The 25,443-nt window shown below is 37.7% G+C and overlaps 1 protein-coding gene across 4 annotated transcripts in view; it reads left to right on the plus strand.

The window, feature by feature from the left end:
* GPD2 (glycerol-3-phosphate dehydrogenase 2) overlaps positions 1–25,158 on the plus strand; it is a 137,772-nt gene extending 112,614 nt beyond the window's left edge. For 3 of the 4 annotated variants that reach the window (XM_059927909.1, XM_059927910.1, XM_059927908.1), the window contains exons 10-17: positions 7,021–7,155; positions 7,729–7,904; positions 8,478–8,609; positions 9,559–9,717; positions 17,703–17,815; positions 17,902–17,980; positions 18,175–18,273; positions 21,457–22,953. In XM_059927909.1, the coding sequence (XP_059783892.1) occupies positions 7,021–7,155; positions 7,729–7,904; positions 8,478–8,609; positions 9,559–9,717; positions 17,703–17,815; positions 17,902–17,980; positions 18,175–18,273; positions 21,457–21,582 (1,019 nt within the window). In that variant the 3' untranslated portion in view covers positions 21,583–22,953. Of the gene's footprint in view, positions 1–7,020; positions 7,156–7,728; positions 7,905–8,477; positions 8,610–9,558; positions 9,718–17,702; positions 17,816–17,901; positions 17,981–18,174; positions 18,274–21,456; positions 22,954–23,871 lie in introns of those variants that run through there. The other variant, XM_059927911.1, reaches the window with a different exon arrangement.
* The last annotated feature ends 285 nt before the right edge of the window (positions 25,159–25,443 follow it).

Raw genomic sequence — 25,443 nt, forward strand, 5'->3', positions numbered from 1 at the left:
GGTTCCAAAAGGCTTTTGTGTCCATATCGTGGGTGGAGATTTCCGTCAGTGAAATGAGCCTTGGACTGGAGCAGAGACTGAGCCTGTATCCATCACTTTTATTCTGCTTATTAATAGGTAGGAGACTTGGTAATACCTGCTGGGACCTGCTTGGTCTACAGAGGTCTTTTCGGTTAACATACCTTTTGGTAGTCAGGTTAATTGGTGAAACTAACAAAGAGTTTTTGTCAGTTTTGATTTTTGGTAAAAGCGGATTGAAATTAATATGTGAACACTGTAAATCAGGCTTTTCCTCTGGTGCTCTCGGGACTCTTGAGATAACAAATTCTCCAGGTAGCAAATATCCAGGGTAAAAGCAGAAGTGACAGCTCTTTCATGTGCTTCATTTATTTCCCGGTGCTCACCCTCTATCACACCTTTCTTACTTATCAACTTATCCTTTTAAAAGCAATGAATCAGCAATGATTCTTTATGGTTTCTTTTCATTCTTATTTCTACTGGACTGAAGGCCTCAGAGTATATGAGGAATTACCCTCCGTCTTGGTAGAGTGCTAGTTAGCTAGAGTATGTCTATATCTAAAGTAAAGACATTCAAATTTGTATTTTTTCCAAGGAATTTTGGTGAAACCCAATACTCTCTTCTATACTGATGAAATGTGAAAGAGAAACTCAGCTTCAGGCACCATTCAGTTTTTTTGACTACATGCTGTTGCTACACATAGTTTAATCTCTCCATTTGTCTGCAGTGGGTTATGCATGCTTTATTTTTTAAAGCTCTACCGTTATTGAGCACTTTTTATGCTACACACTCTGCTAAGCATATTGCTTACATTATCTCTGATTCCTCGTAACAACCTTGTTAGTTTTATTTTGTAATTCCCATTTTATAGATGAAGAAACTGAGGCCCAGTGACTTTGTTTCCTTCCCATAGCTCATTCATGTTGGAGCCATGATATTGAATGCAAGTCAGTCTAGCTCTAATACTTGTGCTTCTAAATATTATGCAGTATTCCAATTGGTAGTCCTGGGTTTGTCTCATGATGTGATATTATATCCACTAGGGAGTGGATTAAGCCTCTCAGTTCATTTCATGGAAGCTGCCAGACAACTTCAAAATGATAGTGACCTTTGCTCTCGACTGGCCTTATTTGGATTTGAATGTTAAAGTAGAGGAGGTTTCATTTCTCATAACCAATCCCTTGGGCCAAGCAGTCTTCTCTACAGATTTAAAAAATAAAAAATTTGTGTAGATCCTAGAGGAAATACTTTTGAAATGGTTTGTATTCACCAGGGTTGAACTAATCATTTTAAAAGGATTTATTAAGTGGATGAATAAGTAAAATTCTGACAACAGTTTCTGAGCCTCCCCAAATGGCTATATCCTTGAGAAAAAAAAAAGTGTCAAATCTTAACACTCCATGCTGCTCACAGCAGCTGCCACACTTCTGCAAAATGCATCGGAACAATTCTGAAAAGCATTTTGCCTGTTGGGAATAAGACCATGTCTTCTTTTACGATTTAGAAAGCTTTCCATTCACAGACTGAATTTTCTAGATTACTTGTTTGTTCTTTCCTGAAACGGGTAATTGATAGTTGTGCAGTGTGTATTGGGTTAGGAAGAAAAATGATCTTTTGAAAAATGTATCATTAAGTCCGCTGTGTAGAGGTTAATCAGAAGGACGCAGTGGCGAAACTAAGCTGTGACTTAAAGGGATTGAGGAAGGCAGAAGATTTGCAGAGTGCTTTATCCATGTAGTTTTTCTGGAGTGCTTCTCTAAGCAGCTTCTCTAGTTGTACACAGGTTTTCACATATGCAATTAGTAGTGTTTATAGATTGCCTGTTATTCAATTAACAACGGAGCTGGCCATATCAACTCACTGCAGACCTGCCTTTTCACTGCCAGAGATTGTACCAGGGTTATCAACTTACACAGGCTTGGATGTCTTCCAGCTGTTTAATTATAGTGTCACGCGCTTTGCTTTTTCTAGTTTCATTAGTTTATAAATGTAATATGGTATCTTATTTCTGTGATTAACACTTCATTTCTGCAGGTTAAACATGCTGGTAGAGAAGGCATTGATTTCTGACACTGTTTCCCCTGTGTTCACTTAGATATTTTCACATGCTTTTCATTGATTTTTTGAAAGTGGCAAACATGAGAAAGAGCACCCCAAAATGTATGGCTAAATAACTGATGTGAAGCAAAAGCGCACATTTAGCTCTTAATTGTTACTTCCTGTGGGCTCCATTTTCTATTAACTTTTTTTTTTTTTTTTTTAATTTATTTTTGGCTGTGTTGGGTCTTCGTTTCTGTGCGAGGGCTTTCTCTAGTTGCAGCAAGCGGGGGCCACTCTTCATCGCGGTGCGCGGGCCTCTCACTATCGTGGCCTCTCTTGTTGCGGAGCGCAGGCTCAGTAATTGTGGCTCACGGGCCCAGTTGCTCCGCGGCATGTGGGATCTTCCCAGACCAGGGCTCGAACCCGTGTCCCCTGCATTAGCAGGCAGATTCTCAACCACTGCACCACCAGGGAAGCCCTCTATTAACTTTTGAAACCAACACTTGTCTTGCCAAGTTTTTAAGAATAAAAATATTAATTATAATTGGAAACAATTACACAGCACTTAGGCTTTTCAACCAGCTGTGAAAAATGTCTATTCAACTTTACTATTTATATTTTATTCCTTATATATTTTATACACTAAAACCTGAATGAGTTATTTATCAGGGTTGTAATAAAAATAATTCTTAAACATGATGGTAGAAGGACTATTTTATTTCCTTACTATCCTTCTGAAAATATCGACAAATACTTTTATACATTCTGGAGTACTCATGGGTTTTCTAACATCTGGGCAGTTGGCACTTAAAAATCAAGGTGGCATGGACTTACATATACTACCAAATGTAAAATAGATAGCTAGTGGGAAGCAGCTGCATAGCACAGGGAGATCAGCTCAGTGCTCTGTGACCACCTAGAGGGGTGGGGTAGGGAAGGTGGGAGGGAGACGCAAGAGGGAGGAGATATGGGGATATATGTATATGTATAGCTGATTCACTTTGTTATAAAGCAGAAACTAACACACCATTGTAAAGCAATTATACTCCAATACAGATGTTAAAAAAAAAAAAATCAACTGGGTGAGCCACTCTCATAAGTGGTGTTTAATGAGAATTTTTCTCAACTTTAATAGTAGTGTTGTTTCCTGTCATCTTGTTTTATTAAAGTGTTCAGTTGTTTTAAAAGAGGATATCCAATTGTTTAAATATATAGTCATTAGAAACCTAAAGTCTAGCATGTTGACTCAGAGGCCAAAATATTATTGCTTTTGATTTTGTAATGTCAGCTCTTGTTTGATATAAAAAGTTCAGAGAATGTTTTAATATGCCATTTCATATTTATTGATCACGATACATGACTCCTACTAGATACAGTATTTGAGGTACTGAGAAATACTAGAATTGACATTGCCGAAGACTTTCAACACAGTGAAGAAGATGCAACAGTAATGCCATCTTGTTTAGCTGTCCTGACGGTATGAGGACCAGGAAAATCAAGATGAATCTTTGAGCTCTGAAGCATAAAATCCTTGAGTTGAGTTATTTTCTTCACGTGTTATACCATGGAGAGTTAAAGTAGGTGATGTTCACTGTCTACTCTTGGCTACAACCTAAATGATAGAACCGATTTCTGGGTAAGAACTTGAGGGTAGGAGTACCTAATTTAGTAAAAATATTTTCATTTCTTTGAACTGATGAGATTAGTAGGAGAGGAGGATACTTTGAAATGGTAAATATGGAACATGTTATGACAGTAAAGTATTTTGAGGTGGGGTATCTCATACTATTACAGCAGATTATATTCTCACAGTCAAATTTCACTGAAAGGATGCTCCATTGGAGACATGGGCAAGGTGGCCATGGGGGAAATACCCAGCTTGATGATCAACCAGGACAAGTCTGAGATCTACCACTTGGTGGTTTTACTCTAGAACTGCCTTATGCAATATTATAGCCTCTACATGTGCATATCGTGTGGCTATTTAAATTTAGTTAAAATGAAATAAAATTTGAAATTCAGTTTCTCAGTTGCATGGACCACATTTCAAGTGCTTAATAGCCTCATGCAGCTAGTGGCTAGTGAATCAGACAGTTTAGATACAGAACATTCCCATCACTGCAGAAAAGTCTATGGAACAGTGCTGCTCTACAGAAGCTAGAGGTATTTACAAAGACATTTAGAGAAGCAAATACTCAATTTATTAGAGTCATTGAATTTGTATTTTTTGTTTTTTGTTATTATAAAATAAATAATGTATTATCATGTAAAAGAAGATCTCCAGATACAAGAAGCCTCAAGAGGTGATTAATTTAGTGATTGAGCAATGTCTTTAGCGAAGGGCCCTTATTTCTCTTCACTCCACCCCCACCCCACCCCACCCCCCCCGCCCAGGTAGGCTTCATGCTATGGTTGTTTCCCCCATGGTTACAATACGGCTGCAGCAGTTCCTGGCAATTTTGGAAGGTTCTCTATGCTATCTGTCCACTGCTTTTGAATCTCTTTCTAAAGAGAATTTTAATTAGAGTTTGTTTAACAGCGCACAAGGTTTCCACTGTGTGTGAATAAGTAATAAAGAGAGAAACCTGTTAGTTTAGTTTGTTGCTGTCTTTTCTGCAAGAGGTTAGAATTCACGTTTCATGTGTTTAGCTATGCTGTGCCCTGTGGGCCTAGGTTATACCCATAGCCCTGACTGGTCATTACTTAATTTGGATGGTAGAGAGGTAAAAAGTGCTTTTATTCTTCAGCAGCAAATGGCATTTGAATAATCCATAAAAATCATTAAATCGCAAGGTTGGGAGAAAACTGATAGATGATAGTTCACCTGATCCAACCACACTTTAGTCTAATAACATAAAAATGCTGCAGGCTATAAAGCCTGATTCATACTTGAAATATGATTTAAAATTTGATTATCCTTAAATGAATCTTTTTCAATAAATATAATCCCAACATTCATCTGATATAATTCTCAGGCTAAAAAGCTGAATGCTAAGATATCAAGCAAAATAAATTAAGGTTCCTGACACGTTATGAACTCTTCCTGTTAGTGTTTTCTTTTCTTTTTTTGAGTATCAATTTCAAAAGTAAGGATTAAAAATGGTATCAGTATACATAATGTTTTATTTAATCTTCCTCCATGAATGAAAAACTCAAGTGTTTTAGTTTGGTCTTTTCGTTTCAGACAATACAGTTTCATAGATGTATTTTTCTGCCTGTTATACCAGAAAAGGTAAAGCATTTGCCACAAAGATTATTTGCATGTGCTTTAAATTTAGAAAGTCTAGTTTTCCACAGAATAATTTTAAGATCAGTCAGAAGCCTCTAAGAACTGCAACCAAATTCCTGATCAGCGTGGCTACCTAAGGAATTTCAGAGACACACTCTGCAGACTTTGCAGTGACCACAATGACGTTCTAAGTGGTTGGCTAAGTTTTATTTTTGACTCTGAGGGCAATTTGAACTCTAATGGAAAATAGTGGTAATTTCCTAGTTAAGCTTTTTGTAAAGATTAAAATATTGCATGATTTATGTTGAGGTTTTACAAGACTTTTGTGGAATTGTGTGGAGCAAGAATTAACCCCCATTCCATGGAGGCCATCAGAATTAAACATACTGAAGAGGATGCACCCTTCAAAGGGGCAGATCTAGGGATGGAATCCCTACATTGAGTTACCAGTTAACAAGACTGCAAGCCTTAGGCTTTCCTCACCAGTTTATGAGGTTTACTCTCCCTTTGTTTCAGATTCAGTGTTGGGATATGGGTTTGATTAAACACCCCCATAGAGGTGTATGGGTACCTCTTCTTTCGGATTATAGTCATGTTTAGAGTGTGGCCCTTAAGGAGCTAAGCTAAAATATGTCAGATTACCTTAGTTGAAGTTGTCTTTACCAGAAATCTTTTTTTCATTTGAGATCAAGATGGAGAGATTGTCATGCAGTATTACTTGTTTTTAGGATCTTTGCCCTGTACTTTTTATTTTTCTTCTTTTCTTTTTTTTTGACTAGTCCAATATACCAGTCACATCAAAGAATCTTTGTGACTCTTTACACAAGATTTTGCTAGATATATATTTAAGTACTTTTCAGAGTCTGCTGTGTCTAAATATATAGGAGGTTCACTGTACAAGAACACAGGACCAAGGGGTGAGTGGGATCTGAAATCCTGACTGCCCTCTGCTCCTAGTAAGTATCTTTGTCTTCCCTGAGAAGAGATAGCAAGATGTACTCTAGGGGGAAGTGTAACAAGTCATGTCTTTTGGTTTATTTTTATTTTGTTTCTGCTTTGTTGTTGTTCTTTGTAACTACTGCAGATTGTCCCAGCTGAGGGTTGCTAACATTTGTTTCTTTTGTTTCCTCTTTGGGACCCATGTCAGTGATTTTCCAGTTCTTTACTTTTTTTTTTTTTTTTTTTTAATTTATTTATTTTATTTTTGGCTGTGTAGGGTCTTCGTTGCTGCGCGGGCTTTCTCTAGTTGCGGCGAGCAGGGGCTACTCTTCATTGCGGTGCGCGGGCCTCTCATTGCGGTGGCTTCTCCTGTTGCGGAGCACAGGCTCCAGGAGCACGGGCTTCAGCAGTTGTGGCTCGAGGGCTCTAGAGCACAGGCTCAGTAGTTGTGGCGCACGGGCTTAGTTGCTCCGCGGCATGTGGAATCTTCCTGGACCAGGGCTCGAACCCGTGTCTCCTGCATTGGCAGGCGGATTCTTAACCACTGCACCACGAGGGAAGCCTCAGTTCTTTACTTTTTTCGTCCAGGTTATCTTTGTAACAAAACAATTCTTTGAGTTTTTCTTGTAACTTACCCACTCATTTACTTCTTATATTTAACGATATTCCCTCCCTTTAAAAGTACATATTCATGTGTTCCTTTTACTGAACTCTTTTCTGCTTTCTAATCATTTTACTTTTGTTGAGACGTCTTTGAGTAATCCTCTTAACCCTTGGCATTGATCCTTCCCAGTAAGAAGAGGGGATGTCCTGGCAGCGTGGAGTGGTATTCGCCCCCTTGTTACCGATCCCAAGTCTGCAGATACACAGTCCATCTCCCGAAATCACGTCGTGGATATCAGTGAGAGCGGCCTCATCACTATAGCAGGTATGGCATATTACCTTGTTGTTTGGGTGTGCTTTATATCTAAAGCAGCTTGAGTTAAATTCTCATACCAGAATCCCTTTTTTTTTTTTTTAATAATTCTTTATTTTATTTATTTATTTTTGGGTGTGTTGGGTCTTCGTTTCTGTGCGAGGGCTTTCTCTAGTTGCGGCAAGCGGGGGCCACTCTTCATCGCGGTGCGCGGGCCTCTCACTATCGCGGCCTCTCCTGTTGCGGAGCACAGGCTCCAGACGCGCAGGCTCAGTAGTTGTGGCTCACGGGCCCAGTTGTTCCGCGGCATGTGGGATCTTCCCAGACTAGGACTCGAACCTATGTGCCCTGCATTGGCAGGCAGATTCTCAACCACTGCGCCACCAGGGAAGCCCCAGAATCCCTTTTAATGCTAATGAACAGGGACTTTTTTTTTTTATGATTCTGAGTAAAATCTTATGCATTGCTTCGCCACATTTGTTATAAACAACAGGTGAATTTTGTTATTAATAAGTTGATAAATGGTTAATTATAAGAAAAACAAGGGGTGGTAACCTAACGAATTATTTATCAATGTATTTGTAGGTGGAAAGTGGACAACCTATCGATCTATGGCAGAAGATACCGTAAATGCTGCAGTCAAGACCCACAATTTGAAGGCAGGACCAAGTAAAACAGTTGGGCTTTTCCTTCAAGGGGGCAAAGATTGGAGCCCTACACTCTACATCAGGCTTGTCCAGGATTATGGACTTGAAAGTGAGGTGGGCATGCATTGCCACATCATCTTACTCTTGACCTAATCTCACTATTGCCAGTAACAGAATCGGCAACCATATGGCCTCCATGATTTCGAGTTTCCTGTTGCTGGGTTTGTTTCTGTCTCTGTACCGTGGGAGTGAACTAATGGGAAAAAGCACTTTTTAGATGCTTTAGTCACCTAAAAAGCAATGCATGTTTTGGTTTCTGTTTTAGAATCTGGAGTTTGTTTGGCTTGTTCCTAGCAGACAGGACCTCCCAAATTCTTTCTGTCTCGAGCATAAGGAAGGCTGTTCTTCAGATGTGATATCTGGAGCAGAATGAAGCTGAAGCTTCATCAGTCACTGATACAGTAATACATGTGTAGTAGTGTTAGTGCTGGCCTAAGCATTCGGAGCCGAAGTATTTTCCTCCCACGAAATCAAAATCTAACACTCTCCTAGGATTTTTAGTTACAGGCTGTAAAAAAAAAAAACAAAAAAAAAAAACTGACAAGATAAGCATGTACATTGTTTTGCTTTGTACCTAGAAGCTATTGATATTCAGAGGACCTGCCTGATGCAGTTTTCTTTCCTTAGGTGGCCCAGCATCTTGCTGCCACCTATGGTGACAAGGCTTTTGAGGTGGCCAAAATGGCAAGTGTGACGGGAAAGCGGTGGCCCATTGTTGGGGTGCGACTTGTGTCAGAATTTCCATACATTGAAGCAGAGGTACGTGAATGGCCATATGGGAATTTCCTGTCTGCCAGGGGATACCTTTCATCTGTTCACTTTTCATCCTTTTTAGAAATAATACATAGCTCAGTTTTAATGCTCATACATCAGTTAAAACCTGGAGAAAAATGTCTGCCCAGCACAGGGCAAATGTCCTTTCATTTACAAAATTTTAATTTCAACTCTGAAGTGATATTGATAGTGGTAACAATAATAATAGAAAATATGGATTTCTTTCTCCTCCATGGAGCTATCTCAAATCTTACTGATTCACAGTTGTTTGCCCCTTTTGAGAACTTGTAGCTCCTCAAGTTTGTACCACTCATGCACTGCCTGATGCCGTATCTTGACTTGACACTTTATATTCATCTATAATTCACTACACTTTAAAAACATAGGTGTCCAGTAAGCATTTTGTTGTTGATTGAAGGCAAGACTTCTGTCATCTGATTACTCTCAGACAGAAAACTTTGGATAGCCAAAAGAGATGAGACCATAACTTTTTTTGTTTAACATCTTTATTGGACTATAATTGCTTTACAGTGTTGTGTTAGTTTCGGCTGTATAACAAAGTGAATCAGCTATATGCATACGTATATCCCCATATCCCTTGCCTACTCAGCTATGTAAATTAACATCCATGTCATGTACGAACAACGAGGTGATTACTGTGGATGGTAAATGAAAAGTGATGCAATTTACATGTTTGCACCAGGTTCTATTCAAGGAGGAGGCATTAACTCTTATCCAAATTGTCCCAATTTCCAAATCTCCTTTGGCAGGCAGATGGGGAACTTGTATGATGTCACTATGTTTCATGCCTGCTAAAGAACCAGAGTATGTAAAGAAAAAGGTCACTTTTCCTAAGCATGTATTTTAAGTGAAGCTTTATTCCCCCTTTTTAAAAAAGGCCTAAATTAATAATTTTACTTTAATTCAAACTCAGGTGAAATATGGGATTAAGGAGTATGCCTGCACCGCAGTGGATATGATTTCACGTCGTACTCGCCTGGCCTTTCTAAATGTCCAGGCAGCAGAGGAGGCCCTACCCAGGATCGTTGAACTGATGGGCAGAGAGCTGAGCTGGGGTGATTCTAAAAAAAAGGTATTGTATAGAAATCTTTAAAACCAGTTTCCATTATAAACATGCAATGTCTTAATCTGTTAGTAGAGGCTAGCATAGTTTTTGATGGTGACTTTAGATTGCCTGCCAGTTTCTGTGTGTATGTGTTTAATATTGCTAGGCCTTAGAAAACTGGAAAGATATTCTTGTAAAAAATATCTTATTTTAACAAATTCTTGTAACAAATATCCTTATAACCAAATATTCTCCCTGGTTGTTTTTGGAAAATCCCTTATAGAAAAATGTTCTCAAATTTGTGGTCGTTAATTCCTGAAAAAGTAATATAATAACAATTGGGGGTAGAACCTTTTCTGGTTTTCATTGAAAACATTCTTAGAATGTATTCTACAGTGAAATTCACACTCCTGCAAGGTTGCCTTTGGTAGGAAATTGTGGTTTTATGGCCTGACCTCCAAATGCTTATTGATTTGTGTCATTTGAAATTTTATATTTATATCCAAATTAAAAAAAGAAAGCCAGCGATACTCAGATGCCCACATATACAGCCCTGGGCTTCTTGTAATAAACAGAAGACCGTCATGATTTTTAATTAAACCAAACTATTGTGATGCGCAGAGGCATTTTCATGTATTTATTCAGAAAATACTCTGTGTTCATTGGTTTAGTTCCTGCCCCCCCCCCCCCCAAGTCTTTCTTGAACCCATTCCATGTAGGCTCTTTCGTGGCCACTTTGCTCTAGTGGCTCTGGTCACACTCCCCAGGCACCTTCATGTTGCTCAATGTGCTTGTCAGCTCTCGTCATCCTTTTACTCAACCAGTTAGTGGCCTTGACACAGTTGATTCCTCCCTCCTTCCTGAACACCACCTGTCTTAGTCTACTCAAGCTGCTGTAACAGGATACCACAGGCTGGGTGGCTTAAATAACAGACATTTATTTCTTACAGTTCTGGAGGCTGGAAATCTGAGATCAGAGTGCCAGGGTGAGATGGTTGGGTTCTGGCGAGAGCCTTCCTCCTGGCTTTGAAACAGATGCCTTCTCGGGGAGACAGAGAGAGAGAGAGCGCTCTTGCTGAGGGTGCTAATCCCAATGAGGTTTATCTAAAGCTAGTTACCTCCCCAAAGCCCCACCTCCGAATCCCATCACATTGGAGGTTAGGCTGTCAACATATGAATTTAGGGGGATACAATTCAGTCCACAGCACCATCTCTCTCAGATCTCCTCCTGCCTTCCTCAAACTACTGCTATTACTGACCTCTACATGTCGTAAATACCTATTCCACTCTTTGGTTGCTTGGGCCTAAATCTTATTTTCATACTTGATCTAAGCCCATCAGCAAACCTTATCATACTCGTCTTCAAATAATGGCTTGAGTTCAACCCTTTCTTAACTGCTGTCACCCTGATTCAGGCTATCAGCATCTCTTACATGGATTATTATAACAGGAGCCCTCTGTAATCTGGCCACCACCTTTCTGATCCCCTTCATTTTTCTTCCCATTTATTCACTCTCTCCAACCCACAGGTTGAGTTGCTTTTCTTTATTCAAGCCCTACTGATCCCTCTCCCTGGAATGCTCTTCCCTAGCTGTCCTCATGGCCTATCCCTCACTTCCTCCTGGTCTCCACTCCAGGGAGGTCTCTCTTCACTGGACTGAATAAAAGAGTAGACCCCAATTCGAATGGCATCTTCTACTCCTTCCTTTATTTTTCTCTTTAGCATCAATTCTCATTTGACATACCATGCATTTAGTTTATTTACTGTCAGCCTCACCTCCCGGAAGTAAGCTTCCCAAAGGAAGGGATGGGATCTGTTTTGTTTCTGTACCCTCAGTGCCTGGCATATAAAAGGCCCTAAATAATGTGTATTGAATGAGCGACTGAACATTATTGAGCATGTATGTCACGTGCTGAAGGTGTAAGGAAGAACCGGGCATAGGTCTTGTCCTTACAGCGTTTTCAATGTGGTGGAGATTCCTGAAGATGGTTACATATTTGTCACCTGGGAATGGTAGGGAAAAAGGCAGATTTTAAGGCTTGACTATCAGAGTCTTCAGGGGTGAAACCATGGCCCTACATTTAACATTTTCTCCTCCAGTAATTTTAATGCCATGTATGTAGTGTACTGCTGGTAGAAATCACTGTTTGAAAAGAGTTCCTTAATCCTATCACAACGCTGTCAGACATAACCTTTACCCTCATTTTATAGTTGAGGAAACAGGCTTAGGGAGAAATTCCCCATGAGAGTTCATACAACTAGTAGGTTGTGGAACTGGGATTGAAACCAGCTGTTCTGATCCCAGAGCATACCCTTTTCCCACCCCACCCTGTCGCCTCTGCATTGGCTGGACTGGTTTATAGCTCTTCCTGTTTTGAGTTTTGGTTTGGCCAATTAAAGCTATAAACTGGGGAGTAGTGGTGGTGGTGGGATGAATTGGGAGACTGGGATTGACATGTATACACTAATATGTATAAAATAGGTAACTAATAAGAACCTGCTGTATAAATAAAATAAAATTCAAAAAAATAAATAAATAAATAAATAAATAAATAAAGCTATATACTGAGGCAACACAAGAATGAAACTTACTCCTGTGCTACTGCCAATCATTTTTACCATATAGAAGGACTGGCGATAATGTGTTCCTGTAAAAATTATGGTTGAAATGATCTGAAGATGCAGGAAGGTACTTTGTGCCAGGAATTCAGGCTGTAGGAGGTAAGAAGGAGGAAGAAAATTCTGTAAACTGCTTGTGTTCAGCCCTCCCGAGGAAACTAGATTTAACTTCAGTTTAGATTTTATGAGCAGATTTAGGTACTCAGAAATATTCTCCCATCCCCCTTAACAAACAAAATAACAGAAATAAAAGACCTAAAGTTATTACTCAGTATCTGAGACATAGGAGTATTAATGAGAACTGTGGACAGTCTAGAGAGAACAAAGGAGAGGGAAAAAAGAATTAAAGGTTAGAAAGCTGGACTTCTGAGAAAAGGTTAAAAGCATTGGGATTACTTAACCTGCAAAAGTGAAAGAGGAACAAGGTGATAAATAACTCTCTGTAGATGAATTGTGGTTGTTTTTACCAGTCAATACTTAATGAGTGACTTGTATACTGAGCATTATACCAAATATTTTAGGGGAATAATAAATAGCTCATAGTTTCAGGGATCTTCAAATTTAATTGAGTGGTTACAACACATTTATACCTCAGAAATGTGTGTATATTTTCCAAAATTTATAGAAAGATTTAGAGAACTGTTACTCAAGACCAAAGGCAGCCAACTTGGAAGAAATAGTTAGGGAGGAAGGCGTTGTCTAGGGGACTTGGGGACTGACAGAGGAGTTGGTGAAGACATTTAGAGAATGTGTCATTGTCAAGTTGTGTTTTACACAATTATATAAATTAGTACATAATTATAAATACATATCAATATGTAACATCAGTGAAAAGATGACTACATGGTCAAAAGAGTTTGGGAAGTTCTGAGTTAAACAAATGAAGCCATTTTCTTTAATGCAGATAATTTGGTGCCTTTAAAATGCTTAAGTGCATTGTCAGTTTCCAGAAGGCAATTTATTTGGAGACAGACCCAACTCTCACTTGTTGGAAGGGCTGGTAGAAAGGGAAACTAGTATTGCTTTAGGATGTATTTTGGGAAATGCTGCCGTATTATTTGGTAAGGTAGACTCTATAACCTTCAGACAAAACATGCATTTCATTGAGAGACTTTAAAGAGAAGGCCACTCGAGTAGATTGAGGGTGTCTCACAAAAAGAAATTATTTCAAAATTGATTCCAGCAAGGAGAATAAAGGGGAAGCAAGTGAAGAGATGGAGTGGCTATGGACAAAGCAAGCTAATAAGCACCAAATATCAAACAGATGGAAGATACGTACTCAACAATGAAAGGGTATCCAGGACTAATAAGCATGTGTATGAACAGTGTCAGGAATTGGCTGAGTGTTGGCAAAAATGCTAAAAACACCAAAAATAACTGTTAAAAATGGAAAAGAATGCAAGTAAGGCCTAACCTAGGTCGTTGCTCCAGGTGACTAGCACCAAATCCTTGACTGCTGGAGAAGGAAGAGAACCTTTCAACTCATAGTTTAATACCAATTTGTTTTTCTTTTTTTCCTTTTTGTCAAGGAGAATGATTTTCATTGTGAGAAGAGCAAAATAAATATTGGTAAGAGGAAATAGACATTCAGATAGGAGGCTGCTCTAAATGAGTTTGTATGCCAACCCAGAAATGTTGTACTTCAGGGTACTCAGAGAATTTGTAGATGGGATTTATTTAACTACTGTTGAGCTTTAAAATATTATGGCAATATGGCAAATAGGAACAGCACCAGAAGACAGAAGGTAGGCAAATGTAGTACCGCATTCCAAAAAGGGAGAAGGGGAGAGGAAATATAGTTTGTAACCTATAATTTAGTGGTCTTGGCATTGGTCTTGGGCAGTTTTCTAGGTTATGGCATTTTAAGTTTGTTTTATCAGCATTTAGCAAGAAGTAGTGATCACTGGAAGGTAGTAAGAAATCATTTCAGACACATTTTCTTTTCAGAAAGGGCAACAAGTTTGTTAGATCAAGGAAATGTTATAGACATAATGTATTTGGATTCCATGAAGCATTTTATGAAGGCCCATGTGATATCTTTTAAAATTGGTGGATTTGTAACCAGTCAAATGATCACTGTCCTCAGATGAGGTCTTTGATAGCAGGTCATGAGGATTCTGTCTCTGGTCTTGACCTAGTCTACTGTGGTTCAAGTGCCTAGATTACGACATTGATGGCATGCATCTTCGGTGTACCTGTAAGGAACTGGAGGGAGAGTGAATGTTTGGTGACAACTTGAAGCAATGGGTGAGATTACATTAGGTATAATTTAATAGACATAAATGGCAAACCTTGCATTAGGTAGAAAAGCAACTCCATCCATTCATGAGAGATTTGACAAGACTTTAACAGTAGCACATGCAAAAAAGAAATATGATTTTCGTTAACTGTGAATGCACAGCAGGTAACAGTGGATCATGGCTGCCCCCAAATGCAATTACAGTCTTAGGCTGCCTAATAGAAATCATCTCTCTAGATTGATGAAGCTGACAGTTACTTCTTTCTAGGTACTTGCCAGATCTCTGCTGGAGTATTATGTTGTGTTCTGATCATTTTATTATATGACAGACTAGTTGTGGTTTGGGAGAAATTATTCAGCATGGTGATGGGATTTAAAATCATGTCTCATGCAGGAGAGTAGTTCTAGACTTAAAGAAAATTCTTAAAGAGGAAAGCTCTATCCTTAGATATTTGTTGTGGTGTGATACAGGAAAAAAAACTTAGACTTTATAAAACATTACTGTAAGGGGAGGGGGTGGTGGTGGGATGAATTGGGAGATTGGGATTGACATATATACACTAATATGTATAAAACAGATAACTAATAAGAAACTGCTGTATAAAAAATAAATAAAATAAAATTCAAATATTAAAAAAAGATGAAGAAGAAATTACAGACTGTGTATTACCCCACCATTTTGCATGTCCTTACATTGCATTTCCACATATTTATATATGTACATACTGTATCTTGAAGATAAAGCTTGGATCCTACTCTACAAAAAAAAAAAAAAAATGTATATATATATATATATATGTATAACAGAGTCACTTTGCTGTACAGAAGAAATTAACACAACATTGTAAAGCAACTACACTTCAATAAAATTTAAAAAAAATAAACTCTCACTTTCCTTCCATGGAATTTCATTGAAAACAACCCCTCCCAACTTAAAAACAACCAAAAATTACTGTAAGAAAGTTGCACTAATCCCAAACAAATTGTAAGAATTGAAGAGATTGGTTTAATCTCAGCATAAATATTTTTAGCAGTTGGAGTCTTCCCTTTATGGGCTGCTTTCAGTGGAACTGAGTTACCTCCCTATTGTTAGAGCTCTTCTTTAGATGGAGACCTCATGCTTCTATTTTCGGAATGTTGTAAAGGAAATGTGGGGTTAGGGAGGTACTTTGGGTGACTTCTAGGGAAAGAAGCCCTTTCAGCTTTAAATTCCATGATTCCTTGCTTGATATGGAGTATGGATAAATTACATAGGCAATAAAGGGACATGACTCGAGGAAGAGCTTGTTCTTGGAGGGAAGTATCAGAGGTGACACTTCCAAGGAGACGAACGTTGAACCAGTTCTATAGAAAATGACTGGGCAAAATTGGTGCAATAGAAGAATAATTTTATTTATAACTATTGGATTTTTCCTGTGTGAAGAGAGTAATCTGCCAGTGAAGAATGCCCTTGGTGACTTCAAAGGCAAGTTTTATGTATAACTTATATGTCATGTATATGTGTGTGTGTAATAAAATAAATATTTTCTATTATATATAATAAAATAAATATATAATAAACATATATAATAAAATAAAATTCCTAATGTTCTTACATAGCAAAATGAAAAGTTAGAAATGCTAAAAAGTTCTCTCAGCTAATATATATATATTATATATATATATATTTATGTTTTAAAATATATATGTCTCCTAAGAGAAAGGAAAGTAGGAAGGGAATAATCTCAGAAAAAAATTTATCTTCCGAAGAAAAAGGAGTGAAGGGACTTGTCACTGACATAAACAAAGAAATATAAACACATTTCCTGCAAGAGTATGTGCCATTGTTTTATTTTCCTTGTTTCATTTTTCACTGGCACTATTCTGCAGGCCAGAATCTGGGTCTACAAATTGATTTAGTCAGATCCTTTGAGGGGAAGTCTGAGAAATTTAAGACTTGTGTTCGTAAGCATTTTCTATGTTATACTGTTAACAATTTCAGAAGCTCACTGGTCTACCATAGGAAGCACATACTTTTCAGTCATCTTACCTGAAGGCTGCATGTTAGCTGCTGTGGCTCTTCTTCATATTTCAGATTGGCTTCGGATCTCTCTGATTCATGCCCTTCTTATGGTACAGGAGCAAGAGAAGCTAAGCAAAACTGTGCAATTTTGTCTAAAGCTTTTGCTCAAAAGTGGCATATATTATATCCATTCATGTGCCACTGGCCAAAGTAAATCACATGTCCAGACTCACATCAATGGGGTTGAGAAGTATACTTATGGGGGGAGAAGTGTGTGTGTGTGTGTGTGTGTGTGTATGAGAGGAAAGAGATATTTGTGAACAATATACAGCACAATAGAGTCATTTTGGAAGTTCTTAGTTGGGAGACTGGCGTGATGAAATCTAAGAAAGACAGTGTTCTCAGCAATAGGTAGTATCAGTTGAGGCCGAGATCATTGAAAACAGGAAGAGTAACTATTCAATAGAACAGCTTGTTTCTTCTTGTGACTCTGTAACTTCCACCCAACTACCAGCATCCTAGTGACAAAATTTTAGAATTAGTTAACCCCACGATGTCTGTCTTGGTACTGCATGCCACGTTATAATCGTTGTTCAAGTCCTGGATGTCTTCTTCACTTTAATTGCTCTTTTGTCACCAAATCACCCATAGATTTTGCTAGTCAATACTGTGGAAGAATATTCAGCAGTAAAAAGAAACAAAATATTAAAACATGCAACAGTGTGAATGAATCTCGGAATTGTCATGCTATATGAAAGTAGTCAAACACAGAAGACTACAAACTATATGAACACTTTCATATGAAATTCTAGAAAAAGCAAAACTCTAGTGACAAAATCAGATCAGTGGCTTGGGGCTAGAGGTCAGGGGAAGGAATCAACTGCAAATGGGAATAAGGAAGCTTTTTAGGGGGATAGAAATGTTCTATATCTTGATCGTGGTGGGATATACATCGAACTGCATACCCAAAATAGGTGAATTTTATTGAATAAAATTATACTTCAGTAAAACTGGATGAAATAAAAAATTGACCTGGCCAGAAAAAGGAGGATGAGCTTTCATTTTAGAAAACCAAGTGGGAAAAAAAAGGAAGAAAAAAATCAATAATTCTTTCCATAAATCTTTGAACTTTGTGTGTGTCTGTGTTTTAGGAAGAACTTGAAACAGCCAAGAAGTTTCTGTATTATGAAATGGGCTATAAATCTCGATCAGAACAGTTAACAGATCACTCTGAAATTAGCCTACTGCCTTCAGACATTGACAGGTACTTCTAATAAGTTTCTGTATCTCTCTTTTTTTTGTCTTCACTTATCTAAGTATATTTTTCTATTATTCAATGTTGTGTTCCAGGTACAAGAAGAGATTTCATAAGTTTGATGCAGACCAAAAAGGCTTTATTACCACTGTTGATGTTCAGCGTGTATTAGAGGTAATATTTTTTTTTTGGTTCAATATCTTTGATAGCAGAAGAATGTAAAGATTATACTAGATAAATTTTTTCTCATCTAGTGCTTTCTATAAGTAATATTTCTCTCTGAATTTTTGAAAGGCTGGTAACATTGATAAAGTGATACGCATAATTTCTAATGAAACTTCATTATTTTGTGTTTTCCTTTTACTTAGAGTATCAGTGTCCAAATGGATGAAAATACACTACATGAAATTCTGAATGAAGTAGATTTGAATAAAAACGGACAGGTTGAACTCAATGAATTTTTGCAGGTGAGTCGTGGTGAAAGGAAACAAGTGTATTTGCTTTTTATCTATTGGTCATCAATTTATATTCAGGAATGGATTTTGAAGTCCCCACAGTTGTCACCTCATTCTGAAAAAGAAGAAAGCTTGAAGCCAGCAAAGGTTGATATGTCTGCCCTTAAGGATAAGGCTTTACGTGGTGCATGTTCTTTTGCTTTTTATAAGACACGTTCTGTTGCGCTGGGCAATTTAGATTAAATCTAAGTTAATTATGGCTTAAAGGACTAAATGAGAAGTGTGCTTTATAAAGAGTATGCCGTGGGATAGCACCACCAGACCCTTCTTTACTTCTAATGTGGAAAGTGTATTTTTAATCGAGGAAGTTTAAAGAAATCAGAGTTGTATTCATTTGAGAATCATATTCACTTGAGAACCCAACATGCAATGATTATATTCTTACATTAGAATGAACCTGAAAAGCAAAAGAAAGAAAACCTATATTTCGGGGTCAAGACCATATAATTCAAGCATTTCTATTTCTAATTTTCCACTTACTCAAGGCTCAGTTGTTTAATCATAACCAGGAAGGAAGTAAATTTTGTTACTTTAACTTCATACTGAATGCTACACATCATTCCTAAAAGTTCCTTAAAAGAAAGAAACTCAACAAACCCATACATTATTTGTAACTGTCCATAGGACTCTGCTCTTATGAAGAATGTATTGGTTTCCAAGCAGCCAGGTTTTTTCTGTACTGCTTCTTGGGCAGGTATTTCAAATGAATGCCAGGTCTTGCTTGCACCATGGCAATGATGAATGCTGAACATGAAATAAATTAATGCTGGGGATTTTGGTCAATGTCAGCCCTTTCTTCACTGTGTCAAGTTAAACAAACAAGATCAAGGCAAAGGAAATGGTAATTGTCTCTCTGGAGATGAGCTGCAGATAAGAGCATTGTTGAATCTAAATGCAGAAAATTTTCACAGGTTGTGTCCAGCATTACAAAAAAGAATGTTTAGTTCTTTAGCTTACTGTTTAACTAAGTGGACATTTGAAATTGAGTTTAAAACGTATGCTTGGGAATTAGAAACCATTTCATACGTTTTTTGTCTGTTTTTTCCTGTGAGAAAATTTTTTTGTCTGTCTCAGGATTTTAGAAAACTTTTCTTTAGATAAATAGTTAATGCTTTGTTTCATATATGTAGTAAATAAACAACAGCATTTAGGGTTCAAGGACCTGGGGTCTTAGAAACAATGAGTCTAATTTTATGGATATGCTATGTGGTTTGGGTGTTGAGTAATTTTCTTGAGTGCAATAGAGTTAAACACGCAGAAAATAATTTAAACCATCTGCAGGCTTTCTTGTAGAGTCTTTTTAATAATTGAGTATTTCTTGTCCAATTCTAAATGAAAGAGACTATTCATGCTTCTACTAAGTACAAATACACAGTGTAATTTTCAACTTAAAAACGCTGACAATATTTCTTATGAGATATATTCACACCCAAATACTATTTTTTTCTCGTAATATGGTTTCAAGATATATGTAATGTTTGAAGAAGACTTTGAGTTTTTAAAGGTTGGTACATCATACAATGTTTCTGGATAAAGAAAAAAAACTCCAGCTCTCTCAGTTTTGTTAGCGCTGATAAACTTTGAAAGTCTTTATGGAATCAGAGGCAAGACGATAAACAATCAATTGTTCCATCTGTAGAGGTCAGCATTCTTTGTTACACCATTCATCAGATGCAAAGTATGTTTTCAGGGTTTTATTTTATTTTTCATAAAATATTTTCCTTCTCTGAAGATTAAGAGCCCGTGTTTATCCCATTAAACACCATTTTGAATATAGACTTTTAAAAATAATCCTCATGGAAGGATCTCTATAGATACTGTATGGTTACATGACTTTATTTTTAGGTTTGGGCTCTAATGACACTTCTGCATGTAGAAGTCCATCTCTAATAAGCAATAGCTTGTGAAACAGCTTTTAATAAGGTCATGAAATTCTGATCCAGGCCCTTGGCAGATGCCTCTGACCCTTATTCAGAGTCTTTTTTAAGAAATGTATTTCTTTAGGCTAAAAACTATAACCCTAAAAATATTTTGAGGATTTACAGATATATATATTTCTGATGAATGACTAAATCAGTTCTTTAAAAAACAAATAGATAAAAAAGATTGAGGAAGTGAGATCAAGAAAATAGTAAAAACCACATCAACTTGAATAGGAAAAAAAAAAAATCCCCATGCTCATAATTGCACAGTGCCTTCCAGATTAACGGCGTTTGCCCGCTGACTGCATGTAATTTCAAGACTAATTCTGATTTTATCCACTGGATAAAAATGAATTAGCTAAAATCTGGGCTGTGGAGTGCTTTTAATTCTTAAGGTAGATCTCTGGGTCCATTTTCAAGGACTTAAATGTAAATTACTGTAAAAAGTCTTTAAGGAATTTGGATTTGGGGGACTTGAAGTTGTCAAGTGCAGTAACACTAAAAAAAGAGTAGTTAAATATAGGTCACGGTTTGTCTTTGTTCAATCCCTGAGATTCCCTTTTAAGATTTTAAAATGGAATTAAAGATTCAATATTTGAGTTGCTCAAAAAAAATATATGCTCTGAGCACATTAAGGGGCAAAAAGTGATGCATTCGATTTGCATTTAAAGGCAGGCTGATTTGCTAGACAGGTGTAGTTTTTGCAGCCGTGGCAAAATACCTGCCCCTTTCCCCCTTTCTGAAATGTTTGAAAACAATACTCTTTTTTTTTTTTTTAAATTAATTAATTTATTTTTGGCTGTGTTGGGTTTTCGTTTCTGTGAGGGCTTTCTCTAGTTGCGGCAAGCGGGGCCACTCTTCATCGCAGTGCGCGGGCCTCTCACTATCCCGGCCTCTCTTGTTGCGGAGCACAGGCTCCAGATGCGCAGGCTCAGCAGTTGTGGCTCACGGGCCTAGTTGCTCCGCGGCATGTGGGATCCTCCCAGACCAGGGCTCGAACCCGTGTCCCCTTCATTGGCAGGCAGATTCTCAACCACTGCGCCACCAGGGAAGCCCCAAGTGTACTCTTCTTAAGTGAGCTGTAGTACTTGCTGCGGTTTTCGATGGGGGCACGAAATTACCCCTGCCTGCTGCAAAGGTAGCCATTAAAATGCCATGGAGAAGGGAGGAAGCTGGCTGGCCTTCTGAATCTGTTGCCTATCTTCTCTTTAAGCTGATGAGTGCTGTTCAAAAAGGAAGGGTGTCTGGAAGCCGGCTTGCTATACTCATGAAAACTGCGGAGGAGAACCTCGACAGAAGAGTTCCCATCCCCGTGGACCGAAGCTGTGGAGGACTGTGAGTCTGAGCAGTAAATCCACAGCCAGCAAACACAGGAACAACAAACCATCATGTAACAAACCAGAGATGACTTACACCATCTAAAATAGCGGATATGGATAGCTGCCTTGTTTTAACACTGGGAAACGTTCCAAAGCTTTAGGATGTCAATGTATACCCTTTAATTTGTATTTGCCATTCAATCAAGCTTCTTAAAAGTGTATTTTATCTTTTTTTTCCTCATTTTCAATGCACACTGGTTTAATGTTTTGCATTAATTTTGTGACCTGTTAGACTGGACATGCTCCCTTTTTGTGTGTTTATTCATTTATTCTAAGTCAGTTATAGAGGCAGAATATTTTGGCAGAAATTGAAAAAAGAAGCTGGAAACATTTCATGATTTGCACAACGCTCTGGACATTAAGCTTGTTGATAGTATTTGTTCTTAAAAGGAATTGAGTGGGGTGGGACCTATTAAAACGATAGTGTTTCTGGGGAGACCCCTCAGCCCCTTCTTCCTCCAGCTTGTCTGCCTTCCTCATCCAGACTTTATATCTAGAGCGTGACTGGCAAAACTGGAGAAGGAAGAAAAAGTTTAGATCTGGTTATAGGAGCAAATCTCAGAGAAACTCTGAAAGCTTCCAGAATCACAGGTACAAGATATAAGGATAGCATTGACATTTGCTGGGAGTTACAGTGATAGTTTCATCTCAGCAATTCATTTTTTTTCCCCAGTCACTGCTGGTTTTTCTTTGACTATTACAGTTGCCAGGAAGATCCTTGCTTTTCTTATTTTAAAACCAGCATTTAAGTGGCAAGTTGGATACATTGGGATGGGACTAAATTTCTCAAATCTTTACAGTAGTAATAAATTTAAGGATTAAAAACCTGTGTTTATATGTCCACATATTATAGCACAATTTTCAATCCCCAAATCCTAGATCTTGGAGCATGTGATACTGTCAAACATGACCTATTTTGCTCAGGTTATTGCATCATTTGGGGGAGTATTTGTAAACGGATAGTAAAAGAGGATAGAAATAGCCTTTAGTTAACTTTAGTTACAATTATTTATAAAAAGCCACAAAATTGCAGTGTTCAAGGTCATTTTAATTGCTTAAAGCCTTTCTCCTTCTGTACTCAATAGAAAAGTTCTCAATCAACCAAAAAGAAAAAGAGAAAACCACGCTCAACACACACACACGCATTCCCCCATCACACACGTACACACTCACAGAAAGACAAAACAAGACAAAAAAATCAATCTGCCCATACCACTCTCTATATACTACCAAATGTGAAATAGATAGCTAGTGGGAAGCAGCTGCATAGCACAGGGAGATCAGCTCAGTGCTTTGTGACCACCTAGAGGGGTGGGATAGGGAGGGTGGGAGGGAGACGCAAGAGGGAGGAGATATGGGGATATATGTATATGTATAGCTGATTCACTTCGTTATAAAGCAGAAACTAACACACCATTGTGAAGCAATTTTATTCCAATAAAAATGTTAAAAAAAAATCAATCTGCCCAGAATTTAGTAAATATGTAATATACTGAATTTAAAGGGCCAATTTGGTATGCTTTTACAATAGTTTGGTGGCATTTTAGCCAGTCATCTGAATGTTTATTCATTGTGCTTCCTCTTGTGAAGTTAACTACCTACTTTTTTTTTTTTTTAAGATCACGTTGTGTATGAAATAGGAAATGTGACCCTTTATTTAATGTCAGGTTTTCATTGTGCAGACTCGAGACCTTAATTTTTCAGACTGGTACATAAACACTTTTGTGCTATTATTTCTATATATGTCAACATTGTAGAATATCTTTATGCCTCATTCACGTGGGGTATGAGCCTGTCTGCCATAATATACACACTGGAGGTTCACGCACCTAAGCCCCTACCTCTACCCCTGAAATAAACAGTGAAGATTGCACCTTAACTCATTTTGCTTTTAAATGAAGTTTAGACTTGCCACTTCCTAAAGGAAAACCTAAAACAGAGAAAGTGACCTCCCAGGTATCACTGTGAAGTTTTTTCTTTTAAGGTGTGAATTTTTTTTTTACGCTGGTTTCTTCCTTCCTTTCTTCCTTCCTTCCTCCCTCCCTCCCTTCCTTCCTTTCTTTCTTTCTTTTTTAATAATAGAAGCACGTGGCTTTGTAACTTAGTGTTTTTCTATCAAGACACTAACTTCACTGTTTAGAGCCCAGTGACCCTTCATAGATAGAAGAGCTGGCCTTTAAAACATCAGAGACGATGTACCACAATATTGTACATTTGTGCTCTCTCTCTTTCTCTGTCTCCTTTTCTAGTTAAATCAAGACAACGATGACTTGTATCCTCCCTGAATCCATTACAGTAGGGACCAGGCTTATAACCTGACTGGCCTGGGCAGAGCTGTATTTGAAAAGAGGCCTTGTTTCTGCATGCTTTGTTATGAGTGAAGTTCCTTTAAGGACAAAGAAAAACGCACTTTTCTTCTTCTGAGCATATCTGCTTTTGCTTAAAATCTGCTAATTCTAAAACATACGCTCCTTCACCAATCCCAGAGACTCATCTTGGAAACAAGCTGGTTCCAAGTCTTTACTGTGAATAAAGCACCCCTGCATTTTTGTGTAAGTTCTTAATTAAACCTGTACAGCTTCTTTACCTGATTTCAGAAAAGGAGAGAAGAAATGGGGGGTGGGGGGAGGTGTGAGTGTGATTCAAAATCTATTCCAAGCACAAAAGAATTATTTTCTTTTTTGCATAAACATGGTATCAGCTGATTCTGTTGGAGTGGGTGTGAGGTGTGTAGAGATTGTCTTTTATCAAGTGATTTATTTAAAGAGGCTTTGAGGGGATTCAGGTGAAGGAACCCCCATCTGTGGTGGCGAGCTGGATGCTCCTTTCAGTAGCCCTTCCCACAGTCATAACAATGGTGATAACGCTGGATTATTTGTTAAGCCAAGGTTGTCTGCCTCATATCCTTCATGCTGCTGCAACGTTCTTGCTTTCAATCAATTTCTACTGAGTGTAACTTTAGGATTTCTACTAAATGCATGCTCCCTATTTTGCTTTAGTTTCTAGCTTTGTTTTGTCTTTTTCAAAATATATGTAGCTTACTCCTTTGTACAATAGAATTTCATTCTTTTACTAAACATACTGTAAGAATGATCATCGATCTTATTTCCTTTTTTTATGTATTTGTAAAGATTTTTGGCATATGAATGTAATAATATTGAAGTCAACGATGCTAATAACTTGCACTGTTTTGCATTATGTCAATCCTTTTTAGGGAATAAAAGAGCCCTACTGTGCTTTTAAAGAATATCAAGTATAAACCCAGTACTGGAGTCGATATACACACTGCATGTTTTCATATATGGCATTTTTTATGTATTGTGTTGGGTTATTGTTCTAGATTGGACTCTTAAATACTATGTTTGAGGCTGGGTTGTCATTTTTATAACTGTCTTGGTGTTTTATCACCATTATTTATTACTCTTGATATACAGAATGAGCTGCATGCATTTATAGAGCAATAAGAGGATGTATTTAATGTGCCTTGTTTTTAACTGAATAAGAACTGAAAGCATGAATCAATAAAACTGATTAAAATGGGCTATTTACTGGCATTTTGATGTTACTTGCAGTCAGAGAAATAACTTTGATTGCTGTTGAAGTTTAAAAAGTTTGAAAATATCTTCACAAACTGTATTTTTAATTGCACTCACACATTATTTTCACTTGCAATTTTGTAATTTTATCTCAAAAGTGAATCCCTGCATAGACCAATGCAATTTTATGAGACTGCCAGGTTTATTTGTATTAATTTGTTGCTGGAGGCTTTAGGGCACGATTTCTGTATCTGTGCAATCCTATTCTAAAATTACATTCATCCT

This window comes from Balaenoptera ricei, chromosome 7 (assembly GCF_028023285.1).
Source record: "Balaenoptera ricei isolate mBalRic1 chromosome 7, mBalRic1.hap2, whole genome shotgun sequence".
Taxonomy (NCBI): domain Eukaryota; kingdom Metazoa; phylum Chordata; class Mammalia; order Artiodactyla; family Balaenopteridae; genus Balaenoptera; species Balaenoptera ricei.